Genomic DNA, 21368 nt, shown 5'->3' with positions numbered 1-21368 from the left:
CTGACAAAAGTGTGCACCTGCGTGCCAGTTTAAAAGTTACCATCCCCAGTTTTGATGTTTAGTTTTTATTGCCATGTTATATTTGGTTTTCTTAAATTGTTTCATGACCTGAGCACGTCTAGTACTCAGGCATGTTACAAATATTTAAAATAAATAAAAAGTGCTACTAATTTTGTTTCCCGAAGTTCCTGTTCTCGGGTTTGTATTTTGTTAGGATTCCATGGTTATGTAGTTTAATGGAAGTATCATGGGTATTTTCTAGTTCATATTTTTTCCTTTTACTGTTAATTCTGCTATGGATACTACTTTGTAGCATGTTGTGTTGATGTAAAGAAAAAACCAAATATGTACATTTCAAAGATAATATTTTTATAATTTGTTTACTTTCACAATTGAAACAGAATGACAATATTGCAAAACAAGACAGACCTACAGACATAACCAACACACAAAACATACAACCACACAAACAAAAAAAAAAGTTCAAAAAGTCAGCTTTCCATAAGTAATCAAGAGTTCGTACTCAACTATTCCCTCAGACATGTTATGAAGGCAGTGCATGCAAACTTTCTCTCATGCATATATTCATTGCAAATATCCTGAAAACCTGACTGGCTGGGGGGTCCCCAGGACAGGGTTAGGAACCACTGCTATAAATCATGACCACTGACCAGCTGCTAGTTACATTAATCACTGATAGCATTCATTCTCTAAGTCCATGGGATGTTGACTTTAGAAAATAGTCCCAACAAAACTGGCTAGCAATGTTGGGTTGAATTTCATAAAATTTGTTCAAATTTGTGGGGTGCTTATGCTTGAAATGTTATGTTTGAATTTGCATCAAGTGTATTCCCAAGTTTGTACTTCTCCCCTGATAACACAGTGCCAGGCTTTAGCTCCAGGCAGCTGCAACAAGCGATGGACGAGTCTGCCAAGTTACTCTGCATCTCGTGACCTGCCAACCATTGTTTCAGATCTTGCTCACTCTACAGGAACAAGTCACAGGTGTGCAAAACTGAACAGGCTGGGGGGGAACTAGGATTGTTGGTGATGATGCTTATCCCCCTTGTGAAACCTGCACCTGTAATAATCTGCCACCCCCCTCCCCAACTAACATTTGCAGCTATCACTGTAGCACTGCATTGTATTAAAATGGCAGACATGAATACATAAGTGATATGACCTGAGAGCTATAGAAAAGATTTAACCTATTAATATGCCCCCCTTCAAAGGACCTAGCAGAGTATATGTACCACTAATTGTATGTTTTACGTGCATAGGAGAGATGTATTCTAGCAGGGTTGGGACTTCCATGCATACTTAGTTTAAAAAGTATGGGGGTAATTTTTTTTACAGGTGGACATGAACTTTACCCATGGAACTAGGGTTTTGAAAAATGCTGCGGAAGTATGTGCACAAAGTATTTACATATGTAACTCCTTTGAAAATGACCTATGTAAAACAATGCACAACAAATAGCTGGTGGAATTGAGTGTGTGTGGTTTTGTTGGGATAATTTTCAAAGCAAACTTATGCACACAGGTCCTTTATTAATTAAAATTGGTGTGACCTGTGTATTTGCCAGCTAACATGTGCGATGTTGCAAAATTATCTCCTAAACTAGTGCATAAAAACATAAAGACGTGCCATGCTGGGTCAGCCCAAGGTCCATTGAACCCAGCATCTCATCTCCAACAGTGGCTAGTTTGGGTCACAATTTCTCAGGAGATCCCAAAAAGTAAATTTCTTTTCTGTTGTTCACCGACAGGGATCAGCAATGGCTTATTTTATTAGATTTTTTTCTTGTCTTTTTAGATGGACATATGAGAATGTATTAAATATTTGGTGGCTAACCCTATGAAACAGCCAACTCAGGGGTCTGTGGGGTAAAATTATTATTGTGTTTATGTAATGGTTTATATGTACCAATGATGCACATTTTGATTGTTTTGATGTGTGTGTGTGTGTGTATATGTATATATGTGTGTGTGTGTGTATATATATATATATATGTGTATGCCCCATTGGACACTTCTTAATTGTTAACATTATTATATATATTTTCCTGTTATTTGGATTAACCATGTTCATTGTAAACCGCTAACTTGAAGCGATAGTTACTGTTCATTGTAAACCGGGGTGATATGTATATTATACAGGAACCTCCGGTATATAAATCCTTAAATAAATATAAATAAGTATATATATATATATATGTATGTGTGTATATATATGTATGTGTGTATAGATATGTGTATATATATATATATGTGTGTATAGTTTTTACTTGTATTTAAAGTTTTTTTTTATAATACAAAATATTTAACGTGAAAATTGTTTTTATATGCATTTTTGTTAGCTTCATTTGATTTCTGGAATCCTTTCAAATTTCTGTGCATGTCAAATTGTTGAATACTAAAAAAAAAAAAAAAAATAGTGTCCTTTTACATGTACATAAAATTGAAAAAAAAATCATTTTGGCAGGCCCACATGCTCTAAGTACATTTATTGTGATTCCAGATTGTTTTTGGTAGTGTAGATAATGATATGTGTGATAGCAAACCGCTACTAACATGCAAAACTGTATTCTTATCAACCTAAAGACTGGTGGCCTGGTATTTGCTGGTACACTTCTTAGCTCAAACTTTACATTTGATAAAATGAACAAGTAAGTTCATGCCCCATTGGACATAATGAGGTACCACAAGCATGTGAACAGTGGGAACTCCAGATAGGAGCTGTTCGAGGACTGCCATTCTTATCACAACTGCAGATTAACAATTTGGCTTTCAAAAAGAACAGGTGTCCAGGAAACCTTGCACAGTGCAGAAGGAAATTCTTTGCTTAAAAGCAAATTAGTTTTCCTGACCAAAACAAGCAAACTCAGCATTTCACAGGTGTGCAGTCCTAAGGGTGTGTGATTTGATTTTTTTTCCTATTTGCAGTGCATCGAGTTCGGTGTAGTAATGATAGGAATGAATCTGTGTGTTCTCTGACAAATGCCAGAATGTTACATCTTTAGAGAACTTTTTATTCAGTGCTTTTGGTATTCTGAGTATCTTGTATTTATCACAGATTAGACCCTGGTTGTTTGTTAAAAAAAAAAAAAATACAGTGCTGACAGCTGCTTATGCAGTGCTATAAAATATATTTAGCAATAATTTTATTCCATTATTACATTACATTTTATTACTTTACAGAGTTTGTTTAAACAACTTCCATCCTAAGGCTGTAAAATATCATTCTGTTTGATGTTTATCTTTCATACCCCATTAGCCATCTTGAACATACATTCCCAGCTACAGCTAGAGAGTTCTTGTAGCTAAATTATACAGATAACAGGATTCTTTCTAGGCCATGACAGCTTGTAGTGGAGACAATCAGAGTTTTTTGAGACTACACTGGACCCACCTGAAAAGATCACCTACACCATCGTCTTTGGATAATTCTAGTGTTTCAAAAAAATACAATATCACAATCCACAAAGAATCCAGCTACAGGTATGAGAATTTAACTAAATATACATATCTATTTTCAGCCTGGCTTGTAAACTTGTAGCGCCTTCCTGAGAAAGGAAGGCGCTACAAGTTTTCAATGGTCTAAGGTTTTCTGGGAAATGAAGTCCAGCTCCTCACTCATTTCTATTCACAGGATTAATACTCAGCACTGAAGCAGTACGTTCTTCATGGTTACACTGTAGGATGTCACACAGAAACGGGGGGGGGGGGGGGGTTGGTTATGTGCTGGAGGGGGTAATACTGGCTAGGTTTGTTTGCCCAGTTCTGCCATGTTCAGTGCATGAATCCCAGGCATGTGGGAGACGTACACTGCTGGTGAGCTTTGGGTTTCTCAAGCTACCCAGTAGAGGAATTTCACAGAACACAGTAATTGCATACACAAACAGTAATTTGTTTCATTCTACTCCCTGCAAAGTGACCCTTAATTTTGAGTCGGCAGATATGTTGTTGAAACTCTAGAAAGGCCCACATTTTCTCCATAGAATCATCACCATTTTGGGTTGGATCACTAGACTATGTGGTTGATTATTGCACTTCTGATTTTACCATGTATAATTGACTAGCAAAAAAATTCTGCAAGTGTGGGTAATTCCATTGCATCAGCTAGAAATAAAACAAACGTACAAGCCCCCAAGAGCTTCACCTTGTCTTTACAAGGCCGCAGGAATTCCTTACAACTACAGATTTTTTTTGTGTTCACCATTTGGGTGCAGAAAATACTATCCTGAGCCTGGGAGAGTAATCTGTCATGTTATAATTCAGGTATGGGAAACTAACGGGTCTATTTATCAAGGTACAATGCACTATAATGCGCATTTATTTACCATGGCTCCTATTATTTGCAATATGGCCTATTTACTAATAACACAAAATTGGGCACTGTGCCTTATGTATATATTTATTAAGACTTTTTTAGCCTGCTCTGTCAAATTCTAGATGGATAAACAGACCCCTGCAAGAGCCACCTGTTAACTGAGAAAACGTCCTTTGTGAGGCAGTGCTGCTAATACAAAGCTCTACTCCATTACAGCTGACTAATCAGCACATTTTGAACTATGGTTTAATAATAACTGAAATTGCACTAAATGTTCATTTATTATGGGCCTAAGTCCTTGAATGTAAAAGGTCAGACATGGTAGAATTTCTATAAACCATTCCTCCTTAAGGTCACCATTGCAGGCCTCATCAATACTTTTTACTTGTAGTTTAAGGAATACAAAGCCTACAGTAGCCTTTGCTCTTGTTACTCTCACTCAGGCACAAGCTTCAAGGGGATGAGTTGTGTTTTAAAAATGGATACCAGTGCTCCTTTTGCGTATTACTTATTTTGTTTCCAGATCAAGGGAAACACACTTTGTGGTCGATATTCATTGTATCATCTGCAGAAGATTAAGCTTTGATCACCAGTCCTTCATTCCACAGCCATGCCTTCCCCCTTCATGGTGCCTTTTGTCAAACACAACTGCTCATGCAAAAATTATTCTTACACTAAAATCAGTCCGCTTGGATTCAATAAATAAAATATTTTCAGTAACCTTTTTATGGTCATTCAAGTATCCATGTATTAAATAACGTACAAAGGATTGCCAAATAAATAACATTATTTTGACACTGACAATATAAAGTGCATCTAGCAGTCATTTCCCATAGATATTTAAGATGCGTGTGCAAATCAAAAATATATAACCTTTTCAGTACTAAAGAATATAAGCAAGAAAAACATAATTTATCCAAAAATATATTCTGTAAAAACTTATCACTTACTATAAAAAAAAAAATAAATCTTTTTTCAGTACATTTAGTGACTGAATATCATATCCTAGCAGTTCACTATCGTAATTGATATAACAGTTAACCTAAAAAGAAGGTGAGGGGAACTATGCTAAACACCTGGCTGGGCCACTCTGGTTGTTATGTGCTGTCATTTGCTATGCTACTGTGTTAAGATGGTCATGATATCTCTAGTGTGTCAGTACAAGGAAGGGAATGGGTGTGAGCAGCTAGATTAAAGCAGATAGGGTTCCTTAGTAACTTGGGAAGAGTAGGACAGAGTCCCTGGTTTGGTTCCAATTCTGATATTCCAGTTGGAGACTAGGCTACGGCGCTGTGGAGTGCACAGCAAGTGCTGCACCTTTAAACGTTGCAAACATGTCATGGGAATTTTGGGGGGCAGGGATCCTTCATTTGCATTAGAGTATGCACATGGCACACAGCAGTATTTTTGCAATAAAGTAAAACATTTGTTCTAATGTGAATGTACAGTTTTGTATACTGGAAGCGGTACCAGAATTCAAGAAAGCCTGGGATAAGCACAGACTATCAACGGGGAAGTGAGGTGGAGGTCTACAGTATTAAGGGCAGGAAGGGAAAAGGGGCAGACTCGGATGGATGTTGGGGTTGTTATCTGTCATCTAATTCTATGGTTTTGTTTAAAGTGGCATTTTGAATTTGGCTTGTGCATGGCAGGATCAAGGTAAAAATCAAGTATGTTAGAAGAGCTGCAGTACAACACAATATGTGCATAAGACTTTTTGGTTTCATCATACTTATGCGGTATGCTTTTTTTTTTTTTTTGATGGTATGGTTCCTTATTGTTCATTAGTAGGTAAAACCACTTCAGGACGCTTCGTTTTGATCTGTAGAATGACAAAGGAAAATATGATGGTTATTACTATAGATATGTTTTATGACTTGCTGACAAAAATTTGACTTGTTAGCAAGGTGTGCAGAGCTCTATTAACCATTCTGAGATGATGGCAAAATACTGACATCTTTTCTAGCCAAGCAGGAAAATTATCCAAAGAGATTGGGCATGAGCTTCTAAGACCACCCTTTTTTTTTTTTTTTTTTTAAAGAAAACTCAGGAGTCCTAATCTTCTGTACAACAGCTGTGGATAATTCTTAGGCTGATGCAATAAAGATAGCACTAGCTGTACAGAATACAATGATTTCACAAGAGAATTATGTTATATTTATATTCTGCCTTCCTTATACCAAGCGGCTGCTTTTATCAGATACTGAGCTTGTATTTGGGTGGTTGGCCGTGTTTGAACAAATGAAATACTTGTAACCTAGACTGGCCACTGTTGGAAACAGGATGCTGAGCTTGATGCACCCTAGAGCAGACGCAGTATGGCAATTTCTCACGTCCTTAGCGACCTTGCTGTGCTTTGTTTCTCTATGCATGCCCTCCCAAGGTATGCTTTATGACACTACAGGAACGTTTCTACAGCTTTCTATAGAAGGTCCAACTATTCATCTATAGCATGACAGACAAGCTACAATATTACAGTCGGAATGGATTCCATGAGTGCTGCCTTGACTTGTGCTTGATAGAATCAGATCCCAGTTTATGGTAAGCAACATAGCCGCTTGTCTTTAAAAAAAAAAAGAGTAGAAGGAAACGTATCTGCTGGAGAAAATTTACACAGTAGATGACGGCAGATAAGGACCAATTGACTCTCATAGTCTGCATTAGTCCCACTTACTCTCCTCTAGCGATGAGCCGTGCAAGCCTGACCATCTGTGGGATATCCAAATCAGTTTTATCATCTTCCCTCATGGATTCTCTACCATTCTGGGTACATACGCAAACCTGTTTCCCTACCTAAACAAACATCCAGCACCCCCATTTCTTTTACCCATCCTATCACCTTTGTTCTTAGTGCAGAGAGCACAAGAGATGTATACTATATACACTGGATAGCAAAGAAAGAAAAAGCACTAGGAAAAATATAAATTACCTTCAACATATACAGGAACAAGTAAGGTATTTTTGCTGATGAGACTTAAAAAAACAAAACAAAACCAAAAAACATACAGGACGACTGTTGGCTGGTTGCTACAATCTTGATATTTGAAGAAAACAGTTCAAGTATTCTTTCTACAAGGCCATGCTAGTCAATGTTCATTCAGCAAGCATTCTTTAATTATAATACCTCTTGTGAAACATTTACAGAGTCCAGTGTTGGCCGAAAGGACCCTGGGGTGAAATTGCTATCAGAAGCCAGGGATCCTTCCAAGTCATATTTTCCAGATCGACGTAGTATTCCTGGGCTGCTTGCCTTGGAAGCTACATCATCCATATCTAAAACAAAAAATGCAATGTATGAATTCATTCAGAATCTATTGTTTTTTCTTTTGACCCAGCAGCTTTTTCCTGATCTTTCCGGTTTCCAGCTCATTTGGAAACTGCCTCTGTTGGGCTACAGTGCCTTGAATCTTCATTTGCAACTACTCAGGCTTTTTCCCTTATTTTTATATCCCCCTTCCAACTCAGCTCAGCTATTACTACAATAATTCTCAGCCAACTGCCACCAACCATGGCTCCTTCCAGAGCCTGGCTAACGTCTTCTCTAAGGGTTACTATTGTACAAGTACTGAGACTCCCTCCTGCCTGAGGAGCTGTGAACACTGCCTCTGCAACATACCCAGCTTACAGGGTCATTATACCATTTGATACTCAGCCTTATATTTAATCATCGGTCCAAACACCAAAAATTTTTTTAGTCTTTTTTATACGTGGTCTTGGCGCTTCACATTAAGGGTCTGATTTTCAGGTTACCACAATGCATATGTATAAGAGCTATTTGCATGCATATGAGACCCAGCTTATGTAAATATCTCATGCATTTTAATTGTGGATAGCCTGAAAACATCAGGACCATATTGAGAATCGCTGCGGCATAAAAAAAAAATGCAGTATAAAAGCTGAGAAATTCCTAAAATCCCCCACCCATGTATTTTCTTAAGTAATACATACTAGTGTGTGAAAAGTGTAAAACCTCCTCATATATAGAGTACCATCTCTTGGAATTACGCCTTTCTTGCACTTTCCTGTGGGGGAAAAACAAAAGTTAATGAAGAACTCATGAAAATGCATATGTCACTGGGCATATATCACATTCTGACCATGCTGAAATACATGCTAATCTTGCATACAAAAAGAACATAACACCATGTAAAATCTGATTCTTCTCTTTTTGTTTCAACTTACTTAGGGCCACATGCATTAAGCAATTTTCCGTAGAGGAAAAAATGGTAACAACGCTTTAGTGCATCTGGCCCATTGAGCCTCCAACCAACGTAGTGCACATTCACTAGTGTGACAGTGACAATATTGCATAGTGAACAGTCAAGGTTAGGCTGGCAAGGGCGAAAGAGATTTAAACGGCGAAGGAAACCAACGTACAGAATATATGACACCAAAAAACAGAACTCATAATTCAAAATGGACATGTCAATAACAGTCCAAATACTAGTGTAATAACGTCTGCAAATCACTTTTCACGTCTGGCTAAGTATCGTTAAAATTACATCACCAAACCTTTTAATCATTAATGATCAAATTTTGAACCACGTCGCATTAAAGCTAAATGAGCTTTACAAATGACACAGTTTTGGTCACTGGTCACCAGAAACTGAGCTTGTGTTTTGGTGTCTTCAGAGGTCATCAAATCTCCCTAAACATCATGTAGGCTACAACCCCTGCTCAGATGATACTTCATCACACTTATAAAATAACACTGTAGATGATGCTTCCACCCAGAACTAAATTGGAAAAACTAAGATTTTGACAAAGCACAGGTAAAAATCTATATTAATACAGTATGTTATGTTTTGCTGTATATGTGAAATTGTAACTCGCCCCGAACTATTCCGAGGGTGCAGGATATAAATAATTTTACATAAACATAGAAACAGAGAAAAGGACAAATGGTCCATCACTCTGCCTAGCAAGCTTATGGTAGCATCTGCCGCGCCGTACAAGTCTCCCCCTTACTTACAAACTGTCAAAGTCAGGGCCCTTGTTGGTTGGCTGTCTGAGTCCAATTCCCTGTTACCTCTTGCCACTGAAGCAGAGATTCAGATCACTAGACACGATCACCACAAGGTCCCTCTCTTGCTCCATGCACAACAGCCCTTCACCCCCACCAAGACGTACAGCTCTTTTGGATCACCACGCCCCAGATGCAGGACTCTGCACTTCTTGGCATTGAATCCCAGCTGCCATCTCTTTGACCACTGTTCAAGCTTCCTTAAATCCCGTCTCATTCTCTCCACTCCTTCCAGCAAGTCCACTCCGTTGCAGATCTTAGATAACAGAGTGGACATAAAGATAACAGAGTGGACAGATCTGCATAAAGACAAACTTTACGTTCTATCCCTTCTGCAATGTTGCTCACAAAGATATTGTTTGTAATCCAGGCCACCACCTTGGTGCTCACTTCCAAGCTTCTCATTTTATTCACAAGCTTCCTATGTGGGACCGTATCAAAAATTTTGCTAAAATCCAAGTAGATCACATCGAGCGCTGTTCCTCGATCGAATTCCTTAGTCCCCATATCAAAAAAAGTCAATCAGATTTGTCTGACAGATCCTTCCTCTGGTGAATCCACACTGTCTCTGGTCCAGCAATTCTTCTGACTATAGGTAGTTTAATGGAGATGCTGCTGAAGGAAAGAATAGTACTTTTCCCACCACTGAGGTGAGGCTAACTGGCCTGTAGTTTCCAGCCTTTTCTCTGCTCCCAAGCTTGTGAAGTGGGACACCACCGCTCTTCTCCAATCACTTGGCACCATGCCCATTTCCTTCTGAGCTCCCTCAGTATCCTGGGATGAACCTCATCAGGCCCCATGGCTTTCTCCACTTTGTTTTCCAAGCTCTTCCCATGCACTCTCTTTTGTAAACAGAGTTTCATCTTCTCCATCCCCCTCCATTTTCTTGTTAACTAGCGATGGTCCTTCTCCAGGGGTTTTCTTTAGTGAACACTGAACTGAAGTATTTGTTTAATATTTCTGCCATTTCTTCATCTCTCTCCACACATTGATCCTTTACACCTTTCAATTTCACTATACCACTTTGGACCTTTCTCTGATGTATCTGAAAAAAGTTTGGTACCTCGCTTTACCTCTTTGGCAATCCTTTCTTACGTTTGACATTTTGCTTTCTTGATCTTCTAGTTCTCCCTCCAGGTACTTCCCCATTTCAACAAAGTCCATATTTTTGAAATGCAAAACTCAGGTCTTCATGTGATTTCTCCGTATCCTATTTGTAATATCAAACCATACCGTTTTAATGATCATTGGTGCTGAGGTGGGCACCCACCCAGACATTAGAGACATTATCTCCATTAGTGAGCACTAGGTCGAGTGTAGCTCCTTCCTTCGTGGGTTCCATTACCATTTGTTTGCAGAGAGACCCTTGCAGGGCATCCATTAACTCTCTACTTCTGTTAGGTTCTGCAGAAGGGATTCTCCAGTCTAAGTCCGGTAGATTAAAATCTCCAACAATCACTACTTCTTCCTTCTTTCCCACCTTTTGGATGTCTTCAACCGGATTTCTGTCTAGTTCTTCGGTTTGATTCGGAGGCCTGTAAACCACTCCAGTAAAAATGGATGCCCCATCATCTTTCTTTAGGACGGCCCATAATGCTTCTTTTTTTTACCCCATCTTCCTTGCAGATCAGTTGCTTGGATATTGTTTTTTACATAAAGAGCTACTCCTCCCCCTTTTCTTTCCTATCTGTTCTTCCTTAACAAGTTATAGCCTAGTATGGCCATATCCCAATCACAGCAATAATGTCCAAGCCTGCCTCCACTATTAAGGCTTGAGGGTCTTTGATTTTATTGCCCAGACTCTGTAGCATTTGTGCTCATAACTTTCCAGCTTTTCTCATTCAGGTTACTGCTTTCCTTGGACTTGTTTTGTGTCTTATTTAGATGACCTTTGTTATCCCCTTCACCCATTTCCTTTGTATTTATATTTGGGGGGGGGGGTTGGCATTCTAATTCCCTTCTGCTGTCTAGTTTAAATGCCTTATGGCATTTGAATTTATCTCTTAGGATCTTTTTTCCTGTCACAGACAGATGTAAGCTGTCTTTGACATAGAGCTTTTTACTTTTCCACACATGGCCCCAGCCTCCAATATATCCAAAACTTTGTTCCTTACACCAAGTTTCCAGCCATGCATTGACAATATCTATATGGCTTAGCCTCTCTTTCCCCTTTCCATGAACAGATAACACTTCTGAAAAGGCAATAGTCTTTACCATGTGCCTAATCTGCTTCGCCAGAGACTGGAAATCTCTCTTACCAATTTAGCTGCCTCAACAAGTACAATAAATTGAAAAGAAGCAGGTGCTAATGCTAAATAACCTCCGATGGCTAAAGTAACAACCTAAGAAGATGTTTTTTCTGATTTAGGGCTTGGTGAAAGTCAACAGAAATTTTTTCCATGTTAGCAGTGCTCAAATCCCTGCAGTAGTTGTCAAAGAACCTACACCCATGCTCACAAATGCACCCTGATAGCCCAGAGCTTAGTTGGGAGAAGGACAGGGAGCAAAGGATAGCAGGCATGCGGTACCTAAAACAAAGCTTGTGCCAAATATCTATTAACTAAAGTGTGATTTTTCCCCCCCTTCAGAGGGTGTAGAGTTATTTTAACACAGTCAGAGGGTAGCCATGTTATCTGTAGCAGTCAAAATGTCACCAAGGCTGGTGGCACCTTATAGGCTAACAGATTTATTGAGACAAACTTTCAAAGACCAAGACTCCACTTCTTCAGACACATCTTGACCTCAAAGGCTTATGCCTCAATAAATCTGTTACTCTGTAAAGTTTTGCCAAACTCAGAGAGATTTTAACATAGTAAATTCTCAGGGGACATTTCAGCTTCAATAACTTCCTGAATTTGCTAAGTTGAGGAGCTTCCGGAAAGCTATGGAAATATTCACATTCTTGTTTTTTTTCCTAGAAACTCCCCTCCAACTATAGTAATCATCATGTTTAGATAGTAAATCACTTACCAATGAGCATGCCTACTAAAGGAAACAAATGACAGTATGTGGACTATAACTATGCTAATACGAAACTATATTCATTAGTACTTCTGGATATGTCTCCATGAACAATTAACATGCCCATCATACTTTTTGTTCAAAAAAGTGTATTGCTTCTCACCATCTTGGGTAATTTATATTAGACCTTTTTGATAGGGTATCCTATAAATATGTGGCTGAGTTTTGTATTTTACGGAAGGCTCAGTGTATATTCCCAGAAGGGTGAAAGGATTTATTATATTTAAAATTAAATTCTTGTTGCACAGCTCCATTTGAAACATATTCTGCTGAGAAGAACTAATTACAATTGATCATACAACAGACAACAAAAGCAGCTGCGTAAGGGAACAAACAGTGTGTACTATGCATTCTTCAAATATAATAGCCAGGTACTAATGTGCGATAGATTGAAATGATTAAAAAAAAACAGTATTATTCTGACCCACCCTTCCATGTTTATCTCTGGAGAAAAGGAAACGGTAAACTAAATTATATGTCTGCAGTTAGGGAAAATATTTACCTTGTCACATGGTGCTTAAAGCACCTTCCTCCCCCAACCAGTCTGTTTTTCGGCTATCCGTAATTGAATAGGCACGAGATTATATTTGTATATAGCAACCTGATTCTTAGACACAATGTAACTCATATGCATTTATATTCACTGGGAGATAGCTTGAGAACCAGACTGCCATAGGTGGTCCCAAGTTCTGCTTGGAGAACTATTTCTATGCCCATAGATGTGGGAGCAAGTGCAGAACTAATACAGGGGTGTGTGCCCAAGCAAAAAAAGTTTTGCATTTGTTCATTATCCTGGCACTGGTTCTACAAACAGAAAAGCCAAACTGAGGCACATGGCTCCCCTTATGTATGTATAGTTCTATGCAGCTGAATTAAGCGGCCCTTCAGCTATTTTGCAGAATACCAACAACAGAGAGCTAAAGCCAGTTCTCCGTCTTTCCCATGAAGACTTCTTGTTAAGTTCCAATACGATGGCCTCCCAGCTAGAGCCTTGATTGCTAGAGACCTGCAACAGGTCTTTTTCTGTAGTTGGCTCTATCAGGTGCAATGATCTCTCTCGAGATTCGTCCTGAACCAGTCTGCCTATGTTTTTGAAAAAAGGTTAAAACCATATTTTTTATTTTTTTACAAAAGCCTTTTCAGATACTTTAAGCATGTGTTTGATTTATTTCTGCACTTCTTGAAGCCTTAGAAATCAGTTGTTATACCTGTGCTGTGTTCAATTTTCATCTTTGTTTTACTGTCAAGGACATTTTGTTAATTGTATTTTCTAAGATGCATATTTTTATATTTTAGTAGGTGTGTAGCCTGCCATGAACAAGTACTTAGGAGCTGCAGGCTATAAATCTAAAACAAAGACATATAAATGGCACCTCTGAAAGAGGGAGATAAGCAGACCACATCTGGCATCTGCTTTGGCACAGCTGCAAACCAGCAACCGCCCTCGCATGGATTCAGGCTCAAGGAACATGGAATGGTTGAGGGGAAAAAGTAACGTGCCTTATCAGGACCACACGCTATGGTTCTTATTAATGCTCGCCCAACTGGAAGTCTACACCAGCCCAACATTTTGAAATAGGGGTGGTTGTATACATTTTGGGCCTTGCGATGTTCACTTCATTCCCATCCCACCTCACCACCACGCAGGAAAGGGACTTTGCTCCTACGTACCAGGCAATGCTCTTTTTCCTCCAGATAATTATCGCCAAGATCAAGACAATGAGTAGAAGCAGAGCTGCACCAATGGCCCCGAAAATGACCCCATAAAATCCAGCATTGTGTTCATACAGTTCGCACTGCTTTCCAGCATAGTGGTAAAAATTGTAAGTGAAACACCTACAACGAGAAAAAATAAGCAGCTTATTAAACTCCACAGTCGAGTCAGAATGACATACAAGGATTTTTTTGGCACTTTCATTTGATGAGGGTTTAGACCTCCAAAATATTTTGCCTTAGTCCAAGATAAATATTACTATATGCCTGAACGTAATCCACTTTCAAGGGTGGAATATACATAAAATAAAGTGTAGGATGGACATCTTTCAGACCACAGGCTTCAGTCCCACAAAGAGATGCAGCCAAGTTGACTCTACAAGCAAACCCAGGAGAAAAGGACTGGCCCTTGAGAAAACAGAATGCCTTACAGGATGACACACCTGTCATTGGGCCAGATAAGGGTCATCCAGAGATAGTGTACATGAAGTTACATGTGACATCTTTAGATGTCTTAGATTCTAAAAAATCATTGGCAGGTACTTATATTGGGCCATTGAAAGGTGGCCCAATATAAGTACCTGCCAATGATTTTTTAGAATCTAAGACATCTAAAGATGTCTTAGATTCTAAAAAAATCTATAAAAACAGGAAAATGGTCCACACCAAATCTATAAAAACAGGAAAATGGTCCACACCAATAAAAGGAATAACCGCCTGCTGAGAATGCAGGACTCAACTCAGAAATGGGCTTCGCTCTGACAGTCATGATAACAGTTGAACCTATAATTTTTGCAGTGCATTTTTAACATCTTAGGGGGCCATTTTCAAAGTTATTTATGCACATAAAAGCCAGATTTATGTACAAAATGACTATTAAAATAACCTGGGTCACTACTCGGGTACTTTTATGCAAACTACGGAGAGGTATTCTGAGGGGTCGAGTCAGCAATTACATGCATACTTTTTGATTTTAAAAAGTGTGCATATAAACTAACATACATAATTTACACCCTCCAAAGAAGAGGTGCAGCTTCATGTGAGATAATCTGTATGCATAATTGGCCAATTACTGGAATATTTTCAAAGAAAACTTTGAAAATACTTGGTAAAATACAGTGTGCACACTGACGTTACCACGATGCAGGCTGTTATAGAAATATCCTCCCTATAGATAAGGAAACAGAAGAGTAATTCTAAAGCAGGAACGTATAAATTCTGTGACTTACTCGCAGACTGGGCCTTTTTGTCGATTGTAGCAAAGACCTCTCTGGTTGCAGTAATTGGGATACCGGAAACAGGGCCCAATGCAAAAACAGAACTCACTGTTGCAAACAACAGTGTAGTTATCAAAATCTAAGTAGCACTGTATATATGATTTGAGCTGAGTTACATCTGAAAAACAAATTCATATATTTCTATCAATCCATCAGTTTTATCAGTCATTCCAGTAGTACATATACTAATTTATCTAACTTGAAGGATTTAGCATGTGCGCACACACACATTTTCCTTAAAGCAAAGGATAAAATATCTTTTTTTTTTTTTTTGGTAATAAGTCTAGATCTTTTGCACATAGAAGAAAATATGTCATTCAAATTATATACACGCAAAACAAATCCAGACATCTTATCTTGTTGAAAGAATTTATAATGAAAGTATATCACTGGGGCTTCTTTCCTTGAACAAAGTTATTACCTTTTCCACAGCTTGTTTTTTCCTCCCTATCAATAGATGTGGCAAGTAAATTTGTTTTATTCAAGAGTTAGAGACAGGTATTACTGATAAAATAATCAAGTTAGGAGAATTGGACTGGGACCATGCTTGGCTCTGGCGCTCCCAAGCTTATTCACAGTCGTCCAAATTTTCACAGCGCGAAAACCGGGGGAAGCGTGCGTGGCCGGGCCATGCGCGGGCTGAGTGCGTTTTAAAAACGGCCCGGCCACGCACGCATCCCCCGGTACGTGCAGAGGTGCCAGCCTGTCTCAAAGGGGTGGGGGTTGGGGGGGGGGCGTGGTATGGGTGGGGAAGGGCGAGGTGGGAGCCAGCCAGGACAGCAGCCTTTAGGCCCTGTCCCGGGGAAGCACGCACTGGTATACGGCTGACATGCGCAACTTACTTCTGCTCCGAAGGAGCAGGTAAGTTATGAAACAAAAAAAATTAGGGTAGGTAGGTAGGGGTTAGGGGTCGGGGAGGAGAGGAGAGGGGAAAAGATAGGAAGGGTAGTTAGGGGGATAGGAAAATTCCCTCCCAGTCTACTCCTTAACCTGTGTGTGTGAGTCGGGCACCCACGCGTGCACCGATACAAAATTGGGCACGAGTGCGCAGGCATCAGATTTTCTAACATGCGCGTCAGCACATGCACGTTAGAAAATTGGCACATCCGCGTGTGCGTGCCGGGAACCGCGCACACATGGACGTCCGCATGTTTTTAAAAAAAATCTATCCCAGTGTCTCTAGACAGTAACTTGGGAGCTTTTTAACCCTCTCCGTTTTGGGTTTATGTAACATCAGAAACATGCAAGCCTGCCATTAACACGTGTAATGAGGCATCTTGGGATGTGTTAGACTACAGGCCTCATTTCACTTTTAGTGCATTTGCAACTGATTTCGACCCAGTTCTTGGAACATCCTAGCATGGTTGAGACTATTCATTTTGGAAACAGGTTTTCAAGCATGTTTGGTGAAAAAGCTCGGTGGGGATTGTACCTTAAATCCATATTCCAAGTTCTGGCGTCCCAGATCAGGATAAAGCATAGATGTCAGGACACAGGATCGTTGGTAAAGGATTTTTAAAAAAGGATTTCCCTACAGACTATTGTGTGACAAATGTAATAAGGGCTAGATGCAGTACAGACTTTTCTGATAGTCACAAAATAAAATAATGTTTAACACACTGAGCCTTATGGCTCTCACTTTGGCTTATTCAAGTCTTTGGAATACAAATAATCTTGCAATAGGGGTAAGAACTAGGGATTGAGCTGGTTTAGAGAAAATCATCCTCCCCATCGCACACATAACACTGTGAAAAAAAACTGAGAATGTTGGGACTTTGGGTACAGATTTGATCTGAGTGCCTTCCTCTGACATTTCCAAACAATTCTAGCAATTTCAATGAATTTTATGACATGGAGGGTGAAGATTTGGCACTCCACTCTGCAAACGCCAGAGCTGAATCTGTATTAAAGCAGTAAATCGGAGCCAAGTCTTTGTTGGTTTTACCTACTGCTAATTCTCAAAGCGTACACAGTCTGCGAGCAGCTTTTACCCACACACTTTACGGGGAAAGTCAGGAAGAGGAGAGAAATAGTAGATGGGAATGGGGCTGCAGGCAGTGGAGGAGAGAAAATGGGATAATGTCAAGGGGTGGGCGGGGCAACTGAGTTATAAGATCACTAGTGGCCCCACCAGTCACCATCGGTTTATTATAGTGACCCCCAAAAAATAATTTCAGATTCTCTTCTTGTACGGTTTGGGGTAGATTTTAAAAGCCCTACGCGTGCCAAATCAGGGAGATGTGTGCGTCTCTCGGGCCGGTGCGCGGCGCGCGTATTTTAAAAAGCGTTCATGGATGCACAAATCTCCTGCTAGGTGCACAAAAGAAAAAGTCCAAAAAAAGGGCAGGGCATGGATGTTCCAGGAATTTAAATGGAAACCAGCGCCGGGGTCCCCTAATGCATTACTTTACTTCTGCTATAGGTGGCGTGTAAGTTATACAACAAAAAAACCTAGGTTAGTCAGTGGAGTTTTAAGGAGGAAAGAGAGGTTAGTTAACTAGGGGGGGGTTAGGAAGTCCTATCCTGGAAAAGGGCAAAGTGGTAATGAACTGGTTTAATTGGTAATTGCATCGGTGCACGTGCATATTAAAATCCCCCCAGCAGCACCTGCGTGCACCCATAAAAAATGGTGCGCACATTTACTCGCATCCAGCCAGTTTTATAAGATGCGCACATATATGGCATGCCTGTTGTAAAATGGCCGCGTCCATTCATATACGCCCGCGCGGCTGTTTTAAAGTTACCCTCTTTGGTTTTTAGGAAAAGATTTTCCATCATATTTTAAAATCCTAGAACTTACTTGTTATGGGCGAGGGTCCCGATGCTGTATTATGCACTGTGACGTTGGCATTAACAGCATCAATCAAAATCTGCAAGGAGGCGATGAAAACACGCTTGACTTCAGCTTTCAAGTTGTTGTTTATAAATTCAATGCCTGTTTGGTTATTAGGGTACCCGTAATTTGCAGAGCTGTTTACAATAACACTGCCTTGACTGCAAGAGAAATAGCACACATATTCCTCCATTCAGCAATTGTAGCACATTCTCTAGGTAGTGTAATACAGATCAATATATCAATATTTCAAAGGGCAAGCCCAATACTTTAGCATCAGAGTCCACTGGAAGAGAACATTTTCAATTCAACTGCTTAAAGGTTTGCAGCCAGAATGCCAGGTCCTATCTCACTCAAGCAAAAGGTGAGTGACTGTACTGTATTTTCATTTTAGAGAGGGTTTTTGTATATTTTTTAAAGATAAATTATGAATGTATATGAAAGATGTGTGAATGGACCATAGTCAGGGCTGAAGCTCACAAGTTTCAGACATGCTAATTCAGCCCCTATTGGGGCTAATCCAAATAAAATCAAAATGTGCCCACTCAGAAGTGAGAGGGGCAAATCTCTCTATAGCAGGGCTTTCCAAACCTTCCTGGGGACCCCATGGCCAGTCAGGTTTCCAGGATATCCACAATGAATATGCATGAGACAAATGTGCATATACGGAGTCTGCATGGTATGCAGATTTATCTCATGCATTTTCATTGTGGATGTCCTGAAAACCCGACTGGCTGTGGGGTCCCCAGGACAGGTCTGGGGAAGCCCTGCTCTGTAAGAAGGTCTCCACCTGCTTCGATGAACAGGTGAAAAATCCACAGGTTTGCTCAAGCCCAAGTCGCCAGAACTTTATTTTTAAAGAAAAATCTGCATTTGCGAATAACCCGAGGCCTTTCCATCAGCTAGATTGGTAGACTCACTTTGTTTTCCTTTATTTGGGGGGGGGGGGGGGAGTACAGAGGGGGAAGCAGGATTGCCAACTGGCTCCAGATTTTCAGGACAGGTTGATCCAGCCCAGGATTCACCCCCATTGCGTGCAGGACCTTGTAAAAGTCTTGCCGAAATCAACAGAACTAAAGTCCCTGTTTTCAATGGGGGTAAAAGCACAACTGGATTAAACTATTCTGAACATCTGGACCCAGGAGGCAACCCTAGGGAGGAATCTGTTTAGATTTTCCCCCTGATTTGCTGGGAAACATCTGCCAAGATTTTCCCCAGCAGATCTGCGGGGGACAAAAAAAAATCAGAAATTTCCATTAAACCAAAACCAAGCTAAAGTTTGACCTCAAACTGTTCATCTTGTCTCAGAAGCAATGACACATTCATTCAGCTACACCACCTCCCCTTTATATGATCGCACAAATATTATTCTCCATAGTGATCCGCATTATCTTGTAATAATGTTTTCATAACATATCACATATATTACACATATTACATATATTACACCACTGTATTTGCCCAAAAAACTATTAAAATACCTGAAACCAAGAAATGTCGTATTCATGTAGTATTCTGGGGAAGCCTTTTTATAGATGACTTCCAGCTAAAAAGAAGAACAGAGGTAATTTCAATGTAATTTTACATTTTACATGCATCAGATTTTATGCCTAAATAGTTTTGCTGTGCTGTGGAATGCATTTTGCAAAACCTGTTTACTGAGGACATTTCTAACTTTAAAACAAACTAGTTTTCAAAAAAACAAGTTCGGGTTTCTGGCTGACAACATTTCCTTTCCCTGGGCAATTAGTAGATACTGTTCTTCAGGATGTAATGCTGAACCAATAACTTTATCATTAAATAATGTTTTTATCAAAGCCAGACTCCCAGATACGATATAAGAATACAGTAAGAGAAAGTTATAGCCTGGTTGGAAAAGATAAGTATTTTGCTCTGTTTGCTTTGCAAATATTTAGACTTCAAGAGCTCCATACAGAAGATAACCATAGGCTACTGCTTGGTTTAAAACAGCACTGGGTTCTTTTTCCAGTGGGATTCTGAAGGTTACAGTAATAATCTCAGCTTCTATGGAAAGAATCAAATGATCCTTCAGGCCCATTAAAGCAGTTTTGTTATTTTCAATGTCACTACGAATGTGAAGATAAAGTAGATGTTGTATAGCTCTGTTTAATTTAATTAATCTTTTAAAATCTGCCAATAAGTGAAGGAACTCTGATTGCTTCAGTCGTCCAAGTGAAGGGAAGAAAAGTGGGTTAAGAAAAGCAAAAGAAGCTTTAAAACAAAATAATGACTGTAAGCTGTTATGCAACAAAAAAGCAGTAGTTTGCCCTGTCCTTAGTGAAGCGATAGCTCCCATGGGACAGTGTCTTCCAGCAACCTGCAGCATCTTGCTATCAGCTCTACTGAAATCTAGTTCCTGGCACTTCCGCAGGCTTTAATCTGGAATGGATTCTACCATCAGACAGTAGATGCCCCAAGGTAGCACACACCTACCAGAATCTAAGACGAATTATCTAGGCAGAGTCCGCTAAAAGGGACTGTCGCTTATTGGAAATAACATTTAAAAATCATGGTGTAAACGTTTTTGTTTTGTTTATGAAACTACAACTTGCACTGTGCTTCTTTCATCAGATAATTCCCACTGGAGTTTGCAGCTGCCTGATTGCTGAAATGATCTGGTTTTCTAATGTTATGCATGGTAGCCTGGATCATTGCATCTTCTCAGTGTTGCCAGCCTATATTCCACACTGAGGGACATGGAGGTATCACGGATGCTCTCTAACACGACAAGGAGCTACCGTTAATGTACGCCAGCTCACAGGTCACTTGGCTCTCAGTCTGTCACTTGCCTAGACAATAAAACACTTTGAATTTTGAACATGAAAATTCCCGTTTTATTTGGCCCAGCTCTTTTAGACTTCTGGCTTCAATTGTATCTAATCCAGGGTTCCCCCCCTCCATTTTATAACACCCTCCCTTCTTTCCCCTATCTAGCCCAGACACTGTAGCAACAGTCCTTGATCAGAGGCTACAAACCACAGCGCCTTGTGAATCCTGGCTAACCTGGCCACTAGGTAGCATCCCCTCCTCTCCAGAAGCTGTGAGGACTAGCTCCACAGCATCCCTAGTCCTGGCTGGTGCACGCCTCCTGCAAGTGTTTCCCTGATAACATTCAGATTCACCACTATTCAGGGGTGTCTCAGTTAAA

General features: G+C 39.8%; 1 protein-coding gene across 1 annotated transcript in view; it reads right to left on the bottom strand.

The window, feature by feature from the left end:
- Positions 1-6025: 6025 nt before the first annotated feature.
- The window catches only part of LOC115076512 (serine-rich adhesin for platelets-like), a 106539-nt gene continuing 91196 nt past the window's right edge, over positions 6026-21368 (bottom strand). Inside the window, exons 14-20 of the mRNA XM_029578053.1 lie at positions 19681-19745; positions 18167-18360; positions 15319-15484; positions 14048-14212; positions 8281-8354; positions 7457-7605; positions 6026-6154 (exon numbers count right to left, since the gene is read on the bottom strand). Of these exons, the coding sequence (XP_029433913.1) occupies positions 6107-6154; positions 7457-7605; positions 8281-8354; positions 14048-14212; positions 15319-15484; positions 18167-18360; positions 19681-19745 (861 nt within the window). The 3' untranslated portion in view covers positions 6026-6106. The remainder of the gene's footprint in view (positions 6155-7456; positions 7606-8280; positions 8355-14047; positions 14213-15318; positions 15485-18166; positions 18361-19680; positions 19746-21368) is intronic.

This window comes from Rhinatrema bivittatum, chromosome 15 (assembly GCF_901001135.1).
Source record: "Rhinatrema bivittatum chromosome 15, aRhiBiv1.1, whole genome shotgun sequence".
In the NCBI taxonomy this organism is placed as follows: domain Eukaryota; kingdom Metazoa; phylum Chordata; class Amphibia; order Gymnophiona; family Rhinatrematidae; genus Rhinatrema; species Rhinatrema bivittatum.
Note: the sequence above shows the minus strand (reverse complement) of the source record. Positions and strands in the feature narration are given on the sequence as shown.